Here is a 21,022-nt window from a genome sequence, read left to right as displayed (position 1 = left end):
TGGTATTATTTACACTGCTCTATCGAAATTGAATTATAAAGTTTTGAATCTTATACGAGTTCCATGTTCGCTAAATGGATTTTTCCGTAATTGTCTACTATGTACTTTACAGAAAATGGACGACACTGTATAAAATAGGGATTACATTATGTTAATGTATTTACCCGCGACTAATCAATATTTCTATTTGGTATGTAAAGGTTTCGCGCTATGAAGCATCAAATCCATCGTTCATAGTATTTTTATGCCACTTCTAACACCTAATTTTTAACATGTCATTCGCCATCGTTCTGTGCCCATGGCTGAATTACAATTGTAACAAATTGGCGACCCATTTTACAGTTGAACGCTTGCTTATTGCTTTTTGTACCTCGGTCACCGCGATTATAGTTCTATTTTCGTTAGGTCACATTATGCTACTGTGGATGGAGAACTGATACATTTTGGGGAAGATGATTTAGGCAATGTGAAATAGTGTTAAAAATCTAGTTAAATCTAAATACAGGCCTGGCTAAAAGGTAAAATTTTTAAAGAAGCTAAATCTTCATTATTATTTCCCTGATCTCAAAATTAGCCACAAGAACATGACGCGCAAAAAAACGCCTTTTAAAAATTTAAGTGTCGCAACCTGCAACCCTCTATATGGCCAGGTCTACATTATCGCATTCAGGGATAGGTAATTAGAAAAAGATATTGACAATGTTTTATATTGCCTCGTAACACTAACCTATAAATAATCAGCCCTTAAACTACGATGAATTAAAGAATCGTTAATTTAATAATTATTAGTAATTCAATATGAGAAACAAAATGTTAATATTTCATTACTATTTACGTTGGAACCTGTTACTGTTACAACCTTTAATGGTCTTTTTTTGGTTTTCTAGTATAGGAGAAAGAGGTATCTATTTATGTTTAATAAAATAATCCACCCCAAAGTAAAACATGGGGTGTAGCACGGGTGGTTGCGTGACCGTGTCTACGCGCAAAGCTTCCGCGCAAGCCCTTGGTGGAACGCCCGCACCCTGCCGACTTAGACAGAAAACCTTGTGAGTTGTGGCTGACAGTACTAGAGGCAGTTGTGCAGCGCCCGCACCCATCGTTACATCCACAGTTACACCCATCGATCCGGCTCTGATAAACGTTATACGTTCAGAAGTGTTTAGTGTTAGCACAACAACTCAACTACCATGTCGTTCGATAAAGACGAGCTCCGTGACGAGTGAGTATGTTTTTATATCGACTTCCACTGAATTAGAGCCGCGCAAGTTCCATTGTCTTTGAAACAGGTGAATCATTTATTATCTCATTAAACGTTTTGTATTTCAGAATTAATGTAACTTACATTTCAGTGTGATTATTTCATGATGTACATTACAATCAACAGTTTTATTTTATGTTATATGAGTAGTATATGAATACAGTGGTCTACATATCGCATTGTTTTAGTAAATATGTTTTAGTATATATCTCGCGTCTTCTTTTATAATATGTGCTTATGTTTAAATTACTTAGTGATCACGATTGCAATGCAAAAATTTGGTACTTTTTAATTTTTTTATACACATATACTTCCTTATGCAATACCTGCTATGTACGTTATATTGTTTATCAGACAAACGTATAAATGTTTCGAAAACAATGTCGCAATATAAAAAAAAAACAGACAAAAAACGTGATGGTTATTGAGTTTGGTTAGTTATTTCGATGAATAATGTTATAATGACTGTGTAGGCACAAATTGTAAAAAACGAAGCATTAAATGTAAAGGTTGCGACATTTTGTTGAATATTTTCTATGGTATTGGTTTTTTTCCTACGGTTATTTATTTATCAAGGTTATTGATCTCAAGTTTTACAAATTGTGCGTTGACATTAGGTATTATACTGTATTTAGATCAGCAGGTATAAAAAACTAACAATGAAATGGAGCTTGAGCTCCAAGCACGGCGATGGTATGCCGACCTCGTCCAAAAAACTAAGAGAAATGTGATGATATTCGGTTCAATTAATATCTTCGACTTAGAACGTTATATTCCTGTACCCATAGTCAAATAAGGATAAAAGATTGTATTAAAAATTAAATAACAATGGAATGTTATTTTTTAAAATTATTTATTTATTACCCCATTAGTACATAATTGTAACTGAACTAAACTATAATAAATCCTGATCTCACTAGAAATATAACGTAATTAGTCATAAAATTGATTCTAGTGCATATATTTCCGGGGAATCTATTAATCTAATTTATGTTCATAATTTCTGGTCTGATCAAGGATAGGTTTATTTACACAAAATTGCCCTTGGCTATACCTACGTCTTTAAATTAGCTGTAGTTTACTTAATTATGATATTTTATCAGTCTATGTATCTTCAAAAGTACTTATCTATTGTTATTATTATCGGCTTGGTAATTAGTGATTTTAAAAATTGGACCAATTTTATGAAATCTTATTTTTTAAGGTTACCTACTTAGATCATTTCAGTATTTATTTATAAATCACTTACTTTTAAATACAAGTATGCGAACCGAGTTTGAATTGTCAACGTTTTCGGCCGTTTTTATGTATGTGTTTATTTACCAATTGAAGTAAATTGTGATTTAAATATATACATAGGTACCTACTTAGTCTGATTAATTGAGCTTAGAGTGTACATTCTGGTTACCTACTGTTATACGTACCTAACCATTGATTTAGATTTTGTAGAGTTACAGTGATTAACTTGTAAGTCACTTCTAGATTATATTTAGATCTTTGGATACTTACCGTAAGCGTAGAATATCTTTGATATCCTGTTGCCGTGCGGACACGACCTTGAGTGTCGTGTCTCGGAGGTGACTCTCGATCGAAGTGATGTCGGTTTTCTACCATATGAAGGTGGATAATCAACATTATACGGGTCGTATCATAGGCTAGGGGTGTGGTTATTGATTTTTTGTCAAAAGAGTTAAGAGGCAAATATTAGAGTCTCGCGGCACAAAACTGTCTGTTTTGTCTGCAGTAGAAATGGGCCGACCCGGTCGGGGTCGAACAACTATATCTCGAACACTGGAGAGAGATGGCAGCAATTTTGTTATGTAGGGCCAGTGTGCGATTGTCCGAGGATTCGAGACCCATGCGTTCCCGCTTAATTCTCGTTCTTCCTCTTCAAACGCCGACGACACGCGCAAATTATTTCTTGATATGCGCATGGGCTCATCACTTACCTTTAATTAAGTAAGGAATCTACTCTTCTGCTTTCATTTATTGTAAAGGTTTTATTTTTTAGGATTAAGTGTATTATTATGCCATGATAAAATGTAAGGTCCTTAGGTACTAGTAGGTACTTTAATACCTATCTAATTCATATCTCTAGGTAGATATGCCGGAAAGAGACACATAATTTGCATTCATTTTGTTACAGTGCTGCATGGAGCTGCATATTAAAGTTACAGAGTGAAAGTCAGAATACAATAACATTTATTAATCAGGCAAAGATTGTTTTAAATCGAAATTCAGCAATTATTTGGAACTAACACTCTGCATCGGTGTTTTCTGAGCGTTATGATGTTTTGTCCTTCTTCAAACGAGGTTTAAAAATAGTGCTTTCCTCCCGGTAGGGAACGGCTTAGTTGTGCCTCTAGTATTGCTGTAGTCCATGGGTGGCAGATGCTGTTTACAATCAGGCGGACCGCTTGCTCGTTTGCCTACTAAGACAATAAAAACAAATGTCTCACAATGTAATTTGTAAAAATAAATAAATTTTGTAGTTTTAACCTCATAATTTTGCTACAATAAGATCCAAAGAACTGGATACCGTCTAAAACACATAATATTCTGGCCGCGCTGCCTATTAATAATACTCGGTCGGTACCCATATTTTATCATCTTTACCTATCAAAAAACTAAAAAATATATCAACAGATTATAGGTCGGCAAAGTTTTTTTTTTATACACACTGTGGTTCATGTGCCGATTTTGTGCCCTAATCTCTAGTTCATGCACGTCGCCTATAAGGCTTACGTTAGATTGGATGCTCATTGCTAAGCGAATCAATAGGGTAGGATTAGATGTGCTAAACTACGATTGTGGTGCTCATTCCTAGTTAAAGCCGTTTGATATAACTCATGTCTCTATTACTGAGATATCCTGATGAATCACAAATGTAGTGGTCCGGATGGTATCGAATACTGGTACGGGATACTGAGATCTGTATAACCTTAATTTGAAGGTTGAAGATTTAATGATTTCTCATGTTTACACGAATGTTAGACATTGAAATAAAAATATTTTCGGATTTTATTGCTGTCTTTTCTATTATTATAATTTTCTCCCCACGTTTCGAAGACTTTGAAACCTTTATGGTCACAGGGAGAACTGGAAGTGTTGGTCATTCAAAAAGTCAAAGTTACAATGTCTATTTACAATCTACATTTTACAATCAAACCATTTTTTAGCTGTTGACGATCCGATCTACGCCGAATGGACTCACAGTGTCTTGAAGTCTGACATCCTATCTCTTAGGTTCCGATTTAATTAAATGCAGAAAAGGATTACAGGCTTGTGCAAGCTTCCAACTATCTTCTCTATTGACATTTGGATTTTGATTTTGGATTTGGTTTTTTTAATTTCAATAGCCTCGCGAATCATCCTAGATAGGAATCGGTGTTGTTTTGTAAGGATTTGTCTTGGGCTTGCCTAGTCGCAGATATTGATTGAAGCTTTCATCCGAGTGTTCAAAATTGCAAACTGTGTAGGGCGTCGGTGTTTCACGTCAGCTAGGTATAGGTATATTCTTTCACGCGTGTGCCAATATTACTATATTTATTTTGGTTCGTTCGATATAAGAGAGGTCACAGTTGCAATTTATCGTGTATACGCCCGATTCTTGCAGAGGTATATGGCGCTTGACAGGTGGTAAAAATTTAATAATCTTAGGTGGCTGGAAATAAATTTTGATGGTAGCACACTTTAGGATATAGGAGACAATCTTCTCAGTGACTCGTCTTACATATGGTAGTACAACCGGAACACGTTCAAATATGGCTGGTTTCACACGGTGGTGGTAAACGCATTTTCACCGCAAAAACAAAAAAGGGACGCCTTTTTAAGTAGGTACATACCTATACGCGACAGCACGAATACGGATGAATAGCCCTTCTAAACATTTATAACAACATTCTCATTCTCGGAATTGGTATGCAAGTTTGTTTACCTCGAAATGCTACTGACTGACAAAAAGGAAGTGAACAGGAAATCAAAACTCTAGGTCGGCTTATTTAGGTAGAGTTCATATTTTGAATGTAGGTAAATAACTATCTATTATATTAAAATCTATCAGAATTCTCGCTTTCTAGTGTTTTGTACACTTCAGGAGTACGTGAGTGTCTAAATTTGAATATTTTTCCTTATTCAATAAGTCATTAGTTAAACTGTAGGGGAATCCAGTCCCGGTCATATTGTGGTAGAAAAACCCATATGACGTGTTGTCCAACTTAAGATACGTATGTACCTAGGACCTCCTGGTCTACGTCCCATATGCGATGGCGCTATATTTCTGTATTCTATCACGCTGTAGCTACTCGCTAGGTCGTGAAGGCGACTAAAATCAAATTAATCTATATAAACAAATTATAATTTGTGTTTCCTGGCAACCAACGCACTAACCTTATTACCAAATTTATTACATATCGAGTTTCTGGTGAAGATGTAACTGTCAAAAACAAATACTCTCCTCAGTTTCCCCTGTTTTATTCTGATTCGTATAAACATAAAGTTGAGTACCTACCTATTGTGTATCAATATTAAGTATAATCTAGATACCTAAATATAATTCAATATATTATTGATTAAACTACGTGTTTAGTACGATATATTTCATACATATACCATTATACCATTATATACCATTATATGTATGAAATATATCGATAAAATTCCATAATTTTAATCATGTTTTCGTACCTATATTTGCTCTAGTAACTATTTGATTAGTAGGTATACATGTTAAATTAAGTTCATTGATGAAAATAGATAAGTACTTACCTAATTGTTTAATTATGTCATTTACTTAACTAAGAAAATTAATTGTCCATATTGCAGATATTGTAATACGCTGGGTAGTAAATACTACATAGTTTACATTTTACAGTATCAACTTTCATTAGCAATGAATTTGAACCTAATGACTGGGTATCTTTTATTACGTTCCGCGTTTACTGAGCGAAATGATGTATAAAATAACTACGCATTCATTGACGGTGTTTATGCATGATGTTTTGCAAACGTGGTACTATAACTTCAATGGATCTCTCGTAAGATATAATCCCATTATCGATTTAATATTTTTATGTAAACTAATAAAAGGTGGCATGGAAGCGTTACGAATGCTACTCGTTGGCTTTAATAGCTATTCCCCCTTTGTGAGTGGTGCCAGTAATACGTTTGCAAGCATTTATTTACTGTGTATAAACAGCAAATAGTGTGTTTTGGTGAATATCTACTTCTGTGTTTGTAATTTTGTTTTCACGACACGATTGTACTGCATTTTTATTATTTATAGGTCAGTAAATATTTTTATTGTATATTTATAGTATATCGATAGATTTTACTGATTAGATTAGTTTTAATGATATTCCCATCTATAATAATTAGAACGATCAGATTGATATGAATATGGAGGTATATTATGCAATAGCGTTGTACCTACCTATTTTATTAAATATAGATATCTATTGTTTTAGTACGAAATATAGTATTTTATTCCACATTATACTTACAAAAATTTACAACGAAAGCTTTCAAATTTGTTAAAATTTTAGTGATGTGTACTTACTTAATCGTTTATGTGCATAAATTTGAAAAGTTCTTGTCACTGGAAGTTTCATTATTTTCAAGTGTCATTATATTAATTATAAACAATGACGACTATAAATAATTAAATGTTATTGTAATTGTTAGATATAGTTGTAATATCATTATAAGCGATTATTTTATATTTCCCTAATGGTATAAGTGTCCTATGGTTTTATAAGTATAATAATAATAAAATATAACTAGGTGCATCCAAATACACTTTATTAATTGTAAAGCGTTACTTAATTCGGGTACAAAAATATTAAATACCTATGTACATTTTGCAAAATTCATAACATATTTCTCTAGCCCTGTTCCAACAGTCATTTGAGTAATCGTGTAAGTTACCAAACAATAAGCGCTAATATTACCAAATAAACAGACTTATTTAAATTCTTATCATGTGTTTGTTACTTTGTATACCAAAGATAGGTATATTATGTAATTTTTTTCGCCAGTTTTTATGGAGATAACTGTGTAACGACCTTATTGTGCCATGAACGGACTCTCGGTATTGCCACGCAGTTGTGATAAAATCATCCAACGAATTCCGAAGGAGGCAAATGGACATCATCATCATCCTCACAGGAAACTATACGACAATGATGGCGAAATTCAAGAATACAGAGAAGATATCATCAATGAAGTGGACGAAGATACTGTTAGGTTGTTGGTCGAATTTTATGTTATTTTATTCAAACTTTGTACAAACCATTTTGTTCCTAAAATCTTCATAAATTTATTAATCATAATAATTTAATGTATATTGTATGTACATTATACAAAATTAAAGTACTTACCTATATTTACTAATAGTCCAGACGAATGCTGACTTTGACCGGTTAAGTTATAAACATTCGAAAGGACATACTTTATTTCCTTATTCTCTTATAAGTTTACAAAAATGCAACTCGACGCAATTTTTTTTTGCTTATGGTAAAAGAATGTATTTTATTTTCCGCTCTATATGGTTTTATATGTCCACGGACAGAAACAGTAGTTTATTTTCTTTCTTTAATTGCCATATAGGTATCCAGATGGCAGTGTGCGGCTTCGTAATCCAAACATCGAGCTTATGGACCAGGATATCCTTTACCATTTAGCGTTGGGGAGCGGCTCTCATGATCTGGTCGAAATGTTTGGAGACGTGAAGGTATGCAGATCCAAGTTTTTTTTCCCTTTTTTGTATTGTATCATAATTGAAATAAGTAGTTGGATACTATTTAAAGTCCCAAAGGCATAAGCATTTTTTTTTCATTTAAAAAATAAAATTCGCATAATCTGAGGTAACTGGCTAGAGGCTACATTAAAACTAATTTGGCATTATGAATTAGATGTGATTACAATTTTTATTAGGTAGATACAATGGTCAAAGTTCTTAAAAATAAGTAAATGTAACATAAGTTCCAAAAATATTACATATTTAAGACTGAAAACTCTGGCGTGTTTCAATACAACATTAAAAATTCCATATACTTAGTTTACAAGTTGGTAATGTAAAATAATATTTTAATTGGAATTTATTTTATTTTAAGATAACAACATATCTAGCTAGTTATCTATATCTATCTTCTATACTTATAATAAATCTGTAGAGAGGTCAATATATATGAAATATATTTCCAAAATAACTATCAGGGGGTGATTAGGGATCGATACTGATGCTAAAAATGCAATTAGTAAAATTTTTGTCTGTCTGTCTGTCTGTGTGTATAACCGTTATAGAAACAAAAACTACTCGACGGATTTTAACGAAACTTGGTACAATTATTTGTCATACTCCTGTGCTGGTTATAGTATACTTTTCATCACGCTACAATTAATAGGAGCAGAGCAGTGAAGGGAAATGTTGGGAAAACGGGAGAAGTTACTCCATTTTTAAGCTTCCGTCGCGTGTGCAACCTTAATGGTTAAAGCTACACAGAAATCATGTATGACGGAAATGTTCTCCTTAAAATTATGTAAAAAATATCCCACGACAGCATATGTCTATCTTTTATGGTTGACTCACAATAACACGTGTAACTCCCGATAGCTTAGCAGTTCGAAGCTTTCTCATTATATTTGTCTACTCTTACGTTTATAACACTCTCAGTCATCCCTAATTAAAAAGTTAACATTATTAAATATTCCATAAAAAGAATCATAGAAATCGGTATAGAAACACCAAAGTTATACATGAAATACGCTAATAATAAGCCATCATGCGTGAATACTGAATCATGCTATAAGGATTATTTTTGTATATACATATATAAGGTCGCGAACGCACAGGCAGGCGGCTTGCTTGGCACCTAGAGTCTAGCGAATCACCTAGCGAATAGCTTCGTAAAACGAACATTCTCGGACGTTCGCGACCGGCTCCATTTTTGAAGTCCGAAATCCACGCGGGCGAAGCTGCGAGCGGAAGCTAGTTTATAATATATTTATTCGTTTGCGACCTACCTATATATAACATATTATTGAAAAAATAATTTCCGGTATTGAAAAATATCTAAACTAAATCCACACTCGATTCCCAATGCAATGACGAATGCGAAAATGTGAATGCTTATTTTTCCTGTTTAGTTCGTGTGCATGGGCGGGACACCGAAGCGAATGGAGCAGTTCGCGTACAACATCATGGCAGAAATTGGACACAAGCTTCCCTGCGGGACCACACTGCAAGATATCAGCCATTTCTCTTATAGATATTCTATGTATAAAGTTGGACCAGTACTTTCAATAAGTGTATGTACAAAATATGTTTGAACTCTTTACTACTTTACCTACAGTTTAGCTGCCTAATACGGTATTTTCTTTCTGTCTATTGTGTATAATCCAGATACTTTCTTACGTACCTCGCTTATATTATAATTAACCAGTGACTATAATGTCTTCTTATAACAAGAAGGTATATCCATAGAGTGGACGTACATTGTAAAATCATGACAGAGATAAAGCAAACGTCTCTGGATTAATTCGGATCCATCTGGACCAATTGGATCGGTTATTACGGCGGCCAGTATTTCTCACATGTTTGAATGTTGATCCTATGTCTATGTAATATCTTCTCCAAATAGACGATTTTATGACCACTTCATTCTTCATGTCCATCATCTACAAACCCCTTCGTATACAGGCTTGCGACATCGCCATGCGCACAGGTCATAGAAATAAGCTGCTATAATTCATAATCCTGCCGGTAAATATAAATTGGGATCTCTATATATTGCTTTCGTTGAAGAAAGAGATTCGTTTGTAATGTAAAAAACAATAAATCATTTAAATGTCTATATAACTTAGAAGTTTACGGATTCCAATTGATATTAAGCGTCGCGTCGTTTTGAAGAAAAATCTAAGGAAGCATAAGAAGGACTATTCACTATTCTGTGCTAATACCACCAGATATAAGTAGCGAATACCTACCTATTTAACTGTAATATAATATGACATTATTACAGTCAATTCAGTGCAATTGAGAGTAATAAAAAAACAACGACTTTGCTTGCTAATTGAAGGAGAATTCAGCATTATACGATCTTGTGAATTAGTCATTGTCTATTTTAATATCAGTCCTGTTTACCTCGTAAGTACAATTTATTCTGTGACTGCAAAAAGTAAGATGTAAAAATGATACAAGTAAAATGTTTATTTTCATACGTGCACGGCATAGTGTCCCCGCTGCACCTGATGGTAGTTGGAGTGCGGTCCAATAGAATGTCGACTGACGAGAGATGATTACCACTCGGCCGTCGACACAATTATGCCGGCCTGTTGGAACGGGATATACACAGGCTGATCCCGGAACGCGAGACATTTGCGTAGGCCACTATGGCAGGTTTTAACACTTTGTAAAATCTACATAATTTTATGACAAAATAGATGTACCTAAACTTTACATCCGATACTACTTTGCATTTGTTTATATATGCAATTCCAATATTTACTTTGATTAGGTAAGTATCTTCTTAATCCTAAGCGGTGCTGCCTAACCAGAATACGAGTAATACTGATGTTTGCATTAGTCTTATATAACATTTAATGCCAATAGCCTGCCTCCATAAATAATAAATTTTTCAATTCGAACCAGTAGTTTCTGAGATAAGTAACCAGTAATTTCTTTTATTTAAGCTTTATATACGAGTGTAGATGTCTGGCTCATAACATGTTTCCTACTGTCTCGCGAGGTAGGTATGTAATATGACCTATCTAGGACCTACCTGCGTCGATGTGGGCGACATAAATTTGCCACAACCGGCACAATACTTATACCTATCGTTTTATGATTCTACCTATGACTTATGGTGCCGTATTATGTTTACTTATAGGACAATAAATCGATCGGACGAATAATTTTTAGGAGTTATAAGTATCTATCGGAACTCTAGTTCCAGTATTCTTCATATTTAAAATATTAAAGTGAAAAATAAAATATCGGAAACCTAATTATGAGCCATCATTACGTCTAAGTCTCTACATAAATTCAGCCTAAATAATTGTTATGGTATATACGACATAAGATTTTATTTCGACTCCGTATCATCCGTTTGTACCGTTTGTTCTTTGGTTGACTTTTCTGGACCGTATAATACAAGATTTTTCTCCTAAAATAAGGCAACTATTTACTAGTTACAATTAATTTTTAAATATTTATTATTTAACTCGGGATAAGGACATCACATTTATGATAAACAAACATTACAATGTAATAATTAGATACGCAACAATCTCGCGCAACATGGTGTTGGTGTAGATCAGGCCGAAGTGATTACTATTGTTTAAGTAATGTGGAAACCGGTTACTTTGTTGTTGCCTTCTATTGTAAACGCATGAGATGATTATTGCACTTTTCATCAATAAGTTTTATATTGGTAATAAAGTGGCGTATCAAGTGATTAATAGGTATTAGATACCGAGGGCAGACTTGTCCAATTGGTTCCCAGGTGCCGGTCATCTGGTTTAGTACGCAGCGAAGTGTAAAAGGTGATTTTCGTCAAATCTCGAAATTCAATGTTAGATTATTTTGTTTTTGTGTTGAAAAATTATTGTCGTAGCAAAAAAACAGATTTTCGCCAAAGAATGCCTATATATGCTTGAGCGCCCCAATATTTTCTGTTTATGATTAAGCATTTTGAATATGTGTATTACTGCCCAAAACAAATAAGTATTTAAAATATATGTTTATAATATGCTAACTTTACTTTGTAATATTTATACACTGAGGGAATGACGACAGTAAACGTAATTTTGATATAATTTTAACTGAATAGTATTTTGCATGGGCTCATTTTCATGCTTAGATGAAATCTCCCGTAGAAACATATTAAAAGTATTCGTCGGTTTTTAAAACTTCTGATCATTATTTGGATTAACATTTGAAGTGTCTATAAATCAAATATATTTAAAATTATAAGGAAATAATTTTATTTGCGAGACACACACTTAAACTCATTTCTTGTGTTTTATATTTGCCATATTACGATAAATCATTGGCATATTAAAGTATGGCTATTTTCTTTAATAATTAAGTGGTATTGACAAATATTCTTATGCTATTTTGAATACTAGATACTTGAAGGTGCATTCGCTGTACGCTCTACTATACCCTTTTCTTGAATTTCCTAATATGTTTTCCAGCATGGTATGGGGATTCCATCAGTGGGGATTTTACTCCATGAGGTGATAAAGCTGATGTATCACGCAAAGGTACGCGACCCTGTGTTCTTTAGAATCGGCACATGTGGGGGCATCGGCTACGAAGGCGGTACAGTTGTGATCTCAGAAGAGGCTGTGGATGGAGCAATGAGAAACGTACTTGAATTGGTAAATATAATTTTATTGGTAAATTATCGTAATAACAATATTGTTTTGATGTTATTTAAAATTAGAGCAGATAATGTGAAAAGCAAGGCCATGCAAAAAAATATTTCTCGATGATGTTATCATGGTACAATAAAAACATTTTTGTTTACGACAGAAATTAGCTTGTTTTATTTACGTACACAATTTAGCTCCGTTATAGTTTTAAAGGTTTTATAAATTTTCAGACCGTGTTAGGCAAGGTCGTTCAACGGCCGGCTAAATTGGATCGACGACTGGTGCGAGAACTGAAAGGTTTAGCCGACCCCGAGGATCCGTACGATACTATTACCGGAAGGACGATGTGCACCTACGACTTTTACGAGGGTACCAAAATTTTCTGTTTTTTTAATATATTTCTTCAAATAATATCCGTATTTACAAGACTTTATAGCTAACTTTTTATTAAGGCTACCTCATGTGATATTATCAGGAGTACCTAATAGGTACATTTTTTCGTACATAAAAAAATACTTACATATCATAATATTATGTTTTGTTACGTTATTTATCTTGTAAACATTTTAGGTAAGAAACGTAGCATGTTTCTCTTGATGACACGAGACCTTTTCAGACCCGCCGGTCATCGCATGATAATGCTATCTTCTTTCACGATTACTCAGATTACGTTTTCTTCTTTGACCTTCCAATTACCTTTTATAATTGTTACTGTAATCGGTGACAAATGCACTTGAGAGTATTTTTTCTATCTATCAGGCCATTACAACTTTTTATATCCGATGTCGTCTTATTTTGTGATTGCTTAGTTATGTTTATGTGTCAACAATACAATTATCTATTCAAGCGCCGCGTATGTTGTGAACTGATTACAGTAATTATATATGTATAGGGCAAGGGCGTTTGGATGGCGCGTTTTGCGACTTCACGGAAACCGATAAGATGGAGTATTTGGAGAGTCTTCATAAAGCCGGCGTAGTCAACATCGAAATGGAATCTCTAGCGTTCGCGGCGCTCACACACCATGCTGGTATCAAGGCAGCTGTCGTATGCGTAACTCTACTCGATCGACTTAAGGGAGACCAGGTACAAATATAATAAGAGATCATTGTGTTATACTAGGTACATAAAAATGTGTACAGAATACACTATAGATATAAAGCGGCTCTACCGTTTTAAGTTTGACCAATACCTTTATTAAAATATATTTTTCTACGGTGAATGTACATGAGTCTTTATGAACTATTTTGATTTGTACCTATTGTCTATGAAGTTCATAGGTACAAAATATAAAAAAAGTAACAAAATGTCAAAAATAGAAATTAGTAAATTTACTTATACAATGATTTATACTCAAATAGCTTTGGTGACAGTAGGTAGTGACGTCGATGGTAGAGCCAGTACCTATTATTTTATGTGTTTTAATAAGCAGATTACTCTAAATTATTTCCCGCGACATGTCGATATGGCGCGTTTCCCTAAACTAAGTACCTATATGTACGAATTTATGATAATCCTGCGTGATTAGGAGCATATATCATTGATAATAATGGTTATTGATTTTTGATTAGCGGCTTTTAACCTTATTTAATACGTTATAACTTGTACATGTTTATATTATAAAACAAGCCTACTATTTTATTATATGTATAGATATCTATCTATTCATTATATACATTTATAGATACATAGAGATAATACTCTAACTTGATAGTTATAAACATGTTTTTATGGTTAACTGATTTGGCCCTCATACTACGTTTATACATAGGTTAATTACTTGATTGTTTTCCAATTATTATAGGTGCTAGCTCCCAAAGAAGTATTAGATGAATGGCAGCAACGACCCACGAAGTTGGTTTGCCGTTACATAAAGAGGTAAGTACCGACTATAATTTAAAAAATGAAAAATAAAGTACGCGCTCTTTAGACATTTTTAAATTTATGTTTTTTAATTTATCAATCTATCGACGATGAATTATATAACACATTGTCTAAATAGCACAAGTACATAATTGAAACGGAAGAAGGATAGAAAGGTGATCTATCAGATAAAAAAATATTGCTTTCATAAGACACAATGTTCGAGACACTGTACGAATGTGTAGTAATTTCATTAATGTATATTTCCAGATATCTTCAAATGAAGGGCCGTTTGTCGTTGGAAGGGCACGGTTCGATCGCCGTTAAGAGCCCGCGTCGATTCAAATTGGTTCAGCAGGAATCTGAAAATTACGATTAAAATGACCACTTGTGAACATCTCCTATTGTGGGCGTTATTGATAGTTACAATAATTACTTTGCAGTCTTACAGAGACCAAGAATTCGATCAGTTTGTAAGTGTGAAGTTGCCGAGCAAAATTAATTTTGTACAATGTTAGCGCATGCAGTCAGTAGTTCAACATTTTTAGATAATGTGCATATCTATATTCCCAAGAGACTGAATATTTAATGTCATATATTCGGTATTGTAGTAAAAATATATTTTGTACCGTATTGGGTTATCAGTATGTACTAATCAGTGGCGGCGTGAATCGACGCGGGGCCCCAGGCGAAAACAAAGAAAAAAACGACGTAAGGCCCATAGCGGAGCAAAAAAAGTTCTCCTGTTTTAACAGTTCCGTCTGTAAGATCGTAAAAACGTCCTTTAGGGCAGTTGCCTCGTTCGCCTCCCCTTAAGACCACCTTTGGAAATATATATATATATATATATATATATATATATATATATATATATATATATATATATATGTATATGGTCAGGTAACAACACTTATAGGTCGAAAAACCGACATTACTAAGAAACATGCTTATGACAAGTTTGTAAACACAGGTTTTCAAGGCTCGGTTGTTTGAAACCACTGTTTCATGAACAATAAAACACGTTTTATACCACGTTGGGTATGTTAATTAACGAACACGAGTCTTTTATGCCAAAAAATATATGAAGTCTATAAATGTTGCTGAACACAAATAAACTGCCTGGCGTTTTAAAAACTTCGATTGTATACTTAAATTCCAGTTTTAAAGGATTAAACAGTTATTTTATGTAGGTTCGTTACAAATAAACCTTAATAAAAACGGGTAATGTTTCGTCACAAATGAAGTCAACAAAACATTGAAACTTATTGCACCTTGCGCGTTTTTTTTACCTGCATAACTGCGCACGAAGATCACCATATCAGAACTGCGCACGAAAATCATTGGTCAACATTATTTTTGCTCAGTGACCACATTATTTTTTCATAAAATAAGGATGTTGACTTCTTTCAAAATAAGTATATGAATAAACTACAACCAATACTATGACTGTAAAAGTTATATATACAAAGTTCACACAGAGACATAATTTGTTATAAAATTGTTAGACATGACCGGGCAAAATTCTGACTACAGGTACTTTATAGGTACATTTATGTCAGATTAGTTTCGAAATAATGTAATTCTTTATTTTTCTGAAGATTAACTTAGCAGCTATTTTACTTAATTATGTCTTCGGTCTTTCTATTCTACTTATCGTTAATTTTAACGAGAGTTTATAAAATTTGTGATATAATTAATATGATCATTGGTTCTATTCATTTTTATTTTTACTTGTTTAATTATGTATATAAATATTTTGAGTACTCCAGTATTTATAATATTTTCAATTTGTTTTATCCACATCTTATTCAAAAGAATTTTCATTTAAGACTATTTATGCTAGCGATAGATATTTTGTTTCGGCTCAGTTATCATTTATTGCTAATCTGATCTACTGCTGTTCAAGTTAGCGCTTGGTAAAAATCATGTATTATTTTTACACTGCCGAAATAGTTTTACAAAATGTTATCTATTGTCTATTATTTAATAATTTTCGTATATAAAATAGGTTAATTTTGATGACCGTATAGTATATACCCTAAAAATTATAATCTTTGTCTGTATTTTATCTATATCTGAATATCCAATTGAGGATTTTTAAATTTTGGGATTGTCTTTCAAAGTAAATTATACTTTTATAAAAAATACATGAACTATAAATATCGTTTAAAATCAAGCTACGACTATTAAGGTTAAATGTATTTCGTCATATCTACCTACATATGTGTTTTTGATAATGTGATCTAAAATGTACACAAGCATTTTACTTCTATTTATTATCTACATGGAAAGCAAAATCTACTATGATGTAAGATTACTATATGTCAACTTATATATACTTTCTTCGATTCTTCAATATAAGTAGTTATATTGCAACAGGATTTATAATTTAATTGTAGTTATAATTGTACCATGGCAATTATGATACGTAGATACACACTTGAGGTAAGAAATACCAAAGTTTTCCTTGTACCTACCTATATTATGCAAACGAGGGGCACAATATGTAATTTAATTATGGAATCATTTTGAAAACGAAAGTAATTTTATTTGGCTACTACTTCTAGCAATTGATGGTAGAATTTGTACGACTTAACTTTGGAGTTTTTTACCTTAATATAATTATTTATTTGATTTGCATTGAGCTGGTAGCGCCAATTCAGGTGGGTATGAACTACTTTAAATAAAAAGTTTTCTAATCCACAAGTAACTACATGGCGCTATTGGAACGACAATAGATAGATTTAAATTCGATAGTCAGTGGAGTTCTGCTTTGTCAACGTAGTCCCGTGGTTCGAGGCATTTAAAATATAATACTTTCAAACTGATTACATATTCTGTTATTGTTGCAATACTGATTGGCTATTGCAACTATTCGATATGTTATCGTCCTTTTTTTTTGTTTCACCTATGTTTATAATTGAAAATAGCTCAGTGAACATGTACAATAATCATAGTGTCGTTTTAATACAGACTTAAATAACTAACTGTGCCCAGCACATTATTTTATTAAATTTTAAATATAGGTAATTATTACAAAATATTAATTAGATATCTTAATCAAGTCACCCATTCAGTAACATGATATAAATAACTTGTAAGAAATTCCAACAAAATATATACAAAATGTTGACTTGAAACTCTTCTATGCACTACTTTAACGTTCTTGAGATTTTACTTTGAATTTGTTCCCATATGTAAAATTTTACTATATTATAATGAAAAATGAATTACTTTATGTCTTTTACATATAACGCATTTGAATATACTTACCCCTTTGAACTGTTTGGAAGACTAAGATTTAACAAAAGGTATGTCTTGTAATCTCTGTTAAATTAACCAACTAATCAGACCCTTACAAATTGTACCTTGATAAAGTATGTAAGTACATATTTATCTAATATATTTGTGAAACACACAAACATATCGCAGATGGAAAAGTGTTTTTAAAAATATATATTTGTAATATACAAAATTGCATAAAATGTGTTAAAATATTGTACACAAGAAATATCATATTGCTCAATTTTAATATTCCAAAGCAATTATCAAGTTTTAGAATATAATTATGCTGCGTGAGACTTGTTACGCAAGCCACAAAGTACCATATTGAAATCAGTTTTTTCAAAACACTGTACGTGTCTACATGATATATTAACATTTTCAGATATTTTCAATATTTAGGTACATGTGGATCAGATCAACAATTCATAATAATTTTTGAAAGATGCTTTTATTTTACACTTATTTTCTTACCGTTTAAAAAAATTATGTCTTTGGCATTTCAGCGAAACGTCCCTCAATTATTTTGTAGCAGGGACAAAAAAGTACTTATTTTGGGCGAGATAAATGTTATTGGCGTCACTATACTCTACTATCTAGCTTTATAGTAAAATACGCGTATAACAGAATGTTATACATTTTAATCGTATGAAAAATCGAATAGTTAGTTATAAGAGTGTTGTAACGATTTAATAAATAAATGTGCTTTGAAGGCAAGTCGCCGCCGCACGTGACGGCTGGGTACACCAGTGTTTTAATGTGCTTCCAGTTTCCACAAATAGTTAAATTGTTGTTGTTGGTTAATACACATAATATATTGTCAGTAAATTGCTTTAACTGTTATGTTTGTGCGGAAATTCTTGTTGTTCAAAGTAGGCATGTAGTTTTCAATTGTATACTAATATTAAGAAATTTGAAACTTGATCGAGTTGATAAAATAAAGAATGAATTAATGTTTAAGAATCGTTATTCCGAATGCGTTAACAATTGGAAAAGAATAGCTGCCCAATTTTAGATTATATATTATTACGACAAAAACTTAGGATAAAAGTATAAAGAAACAGATTTCCTTGAAACAGGTTTCACTTTTAATTTAATTCTTCTTCTATTGAATTGTTACCACAAAATTGCGGGGCCAAAAGACCCTATATTTAAAGTTAAACTAATAGAACGTAGTTTAAGTTGAATGCTATATTATAGGTACACATTTTATATATTTAATTTTACTCATTTATATTTATTGTAAGATAAAAATAATATTATTAGTGGATAAGATTGTATTTGTCGGCCTATCGCACGTAGTAAATTGTAGATTAAACCATATTAAGCTGCGGTTTATTGCGGAAAAAATTAGAAGCGATAGTCAGTCTCAGAATGGTTAGTACCTAATAATTATTGTAAACACAGTTTATTCAACTGTACGTGTATTATCTGTGTGGCTAGGAACAGCTGTAATATGTTGCAATCACCGACATTAAAATAATTGTTATACTTTATACAATTTTAGATGAGACCTGTGACAGCTGTCATTGAAATCACGTCTATAAACTTTAGAATTTTTGAACAGTGCAATATGTACGACAAAAATATCATACTTTATTAGTGCAAGTTCTGCAGTCATAGTAACGCTTCGTACCACTGATGATAAGCTCTCGGTTTGGGAAGTAAAATATATGAAATAGAAATAATTACCTGAAATTAAAAATGAATGTGTACTACTTAAAAATACTTCGAAATGTGTAAAATATAGAACTTATTTTTCATATTTTAGAAATATTATTATAAGTTACTATTTTCATCCCAAACATGTTATTAATCTATAAAAATTGTAATAATAATTACTAATACGAAGCATGTATTTTTAATATGCTCCCAAACCCAGACGCTAATGCGTCTGCGTTGGAAAGCTGTCACAGGGGTAATTCTAAATTTTACAAAGTAAAGTGTCATTGATGTAATCTTGTGTTATCGTTTTAATCCATTTACAGTTGATCTCAATATCTTACTGTCATTACAAACAGTTGAAATGCTATGTTTTGGTGATTATCTGTGTTTTTATAAACAAAGATAGATAAGAATACCTTATTTGTGAAGTTCAACATCTATCAAAGTGTCAAATATCTTTTCTGTCATCGGTGCGTTTCGTTTTTGCCAAAGATGAAAGAGATTGCTCTAGCTATGGATCATTGCTTTAATTATGCAGAATTTTATTTAAATTCCTTTACATAAAATATACTTAATGTAAAAATATTGAAAAGAATCATAGTTAAAACATAAGAAGCATTCACTAAGATTTTTTTAGGCAAAAATTAAAAACTTTGGCAGGTGCTCTCACAAAAAGTTTTGATATTAAAACAGCAGTAACAGCGTAAATTTAGTACCTAGCTGAGATGGCAAATTCCAATTAAATGTTAGTCAGTTATTGAGATCGGCCGTTAGGTAAGCATCTAAATCTAATCATGCTAGTATTGTACCAATGCAAATAATACTAGATATTACATTTTATCAGTTATGATAAGTAATAGTAAGTATTTATCTGTTTCTAATAAACTCGCCTATTTAAATCAATTTATTTGTCTTCAAATTTTTCTTTCATTACATTTGTCATATAATACATGAACAAAATTATTCGGTCATATCTGTATCAAAAACTTGGTTTTAAACCAGTACAGTATTCGGATACTAAGTTCGTGCAGCCCCACATATACCTCGGGAGCAAAATAAAAGGCGGTAACAGTTCACACATGGAGTTTAGACTTTAGGTACACCTGAAAAGAGGTCCTCAGGTCAGACACAATATGTTCTACTTTAAATTTTCAGGTTGCCATTATAAGGTTGGCCGCGCAAACTTAGAAATAAGCTGTACCCTAGGTCGCGGCCTATATGGCCGATACTGTTTATCTAATGCTTTATATCTTATATTAAATGCTTTTTACTTTGTAATTTTGCACATCATTTTTGTGTTTTAATAAGATGAAATACTTAATTACTAAATTATTAGTTATACGTATACTTTTGGTCATTATAGTGGAAGACCTGTATTTAAAAAACATTGTGTTTTATCAGTTTTGTTATCTTATAATACCATAATAGTTTGATGATCCCGCACTTCTGGAATGAGTTGGGCTGGCTAGACCTTTAACTGGGACAACACGCACAACGTCCCAACCTTTTACTAGCGAAGTGCGGGAAAAATAGCCCATCAACAGTGACAGTAATTAAAATACTTATAAAATTTTG

General features: G+C 32.5%; 1 protein-coding gene across 4 annotated transcripts; it reads left to right on the top strand.

Moving 5' to 3' along the window:
- Window positions 1-1,066: 1,066 nt before the first annotated feature.
- LOC115446677 (uridine phosphorylase 1) lies at window positions 1,067-14,998 on the top strand. 4 transcript variants are annotated; one of them, XM_030173441.2, is made up of 9 exons: window positions 1,070-1,222; window positions 7,297-7,504; window positions 7,868-7,991; window positions 9,407-9,568; window positions 12,458-12,643; window positions 12,868-13,006; window positions 13,530-13,723; window positions 14,442-14,515; window positions 14,771-14,998. In XM_030173441.2, the coding sequence occupies exons 2-9, from the start codon at window positions 7,335-7,337 to the stop codon at window positions 14,877-14,879; spliced, it is 1,158 nt and encodes a 385-aa protein (XP_030029301.1). In that variant the 5' UTR covers window positions 1,070-1,222; window positions 7,297-7,334; the 3' UTR covers window positions 14,880-14,998. The 4 variants fall into 4 exon arrangements, with proteins under 4 accessions (XP_030029302.1, XP_030029301.1, XP_030029300.1 ...); XM_030173440.2 differs by lacking the exon at window positions 1,070-1,222 and adding an exon at window positions 6,350-6,474; XM_030173438.2 differs by lacking the exon at window positions 1,070-1,222 and adding an exon at window positions 6,373-6,545.
- The last annotated feature ends 6,024 nt before the right edge of the window (window positions 14,999-21,022 follow it).

This window comes from Manduca sexta, chromosome 24 (genome assembly GCF_014839805.1).
Source record: "Manduca sexta isolate Smith_Timp_Sample1 chromosome 24, JHU_Msex_v1.0, whole genome shotgun sequence".
In the NCBI taxonomy this organism is placed as follows: Eukaryota; Metazoa; Arthropoda; class Insecta; order Lepidoptera; family Sphingidae; genus Manduca; species Manduca sexta.
This window is presented reverse-complemented; position numbering and strand designations above follow the sequence as displayed.

Coding starts and splice junctions, on each gene's coding strand:
- LOC115446677 (XM_030173441.2), top strand. CDS start 7,335: ATGAACGGACTCTCGGTATTGCCACGCAGTTGTGATAAAATCATCCAA. Junction 9,569..12,457: donor GACCAGTACTTTCAATAAGT/GTATGTACAAAA, acceptor TATGTTTTCCAG/CATGGTATGGGGATTCCATC. Junction 13,724..14,441: donor ATCGACTTAAGGGAGACCAG/GTACAAATATAA, acceptor CAATTATTATAG/GTGCTAGCTCCCAAAGAAGT.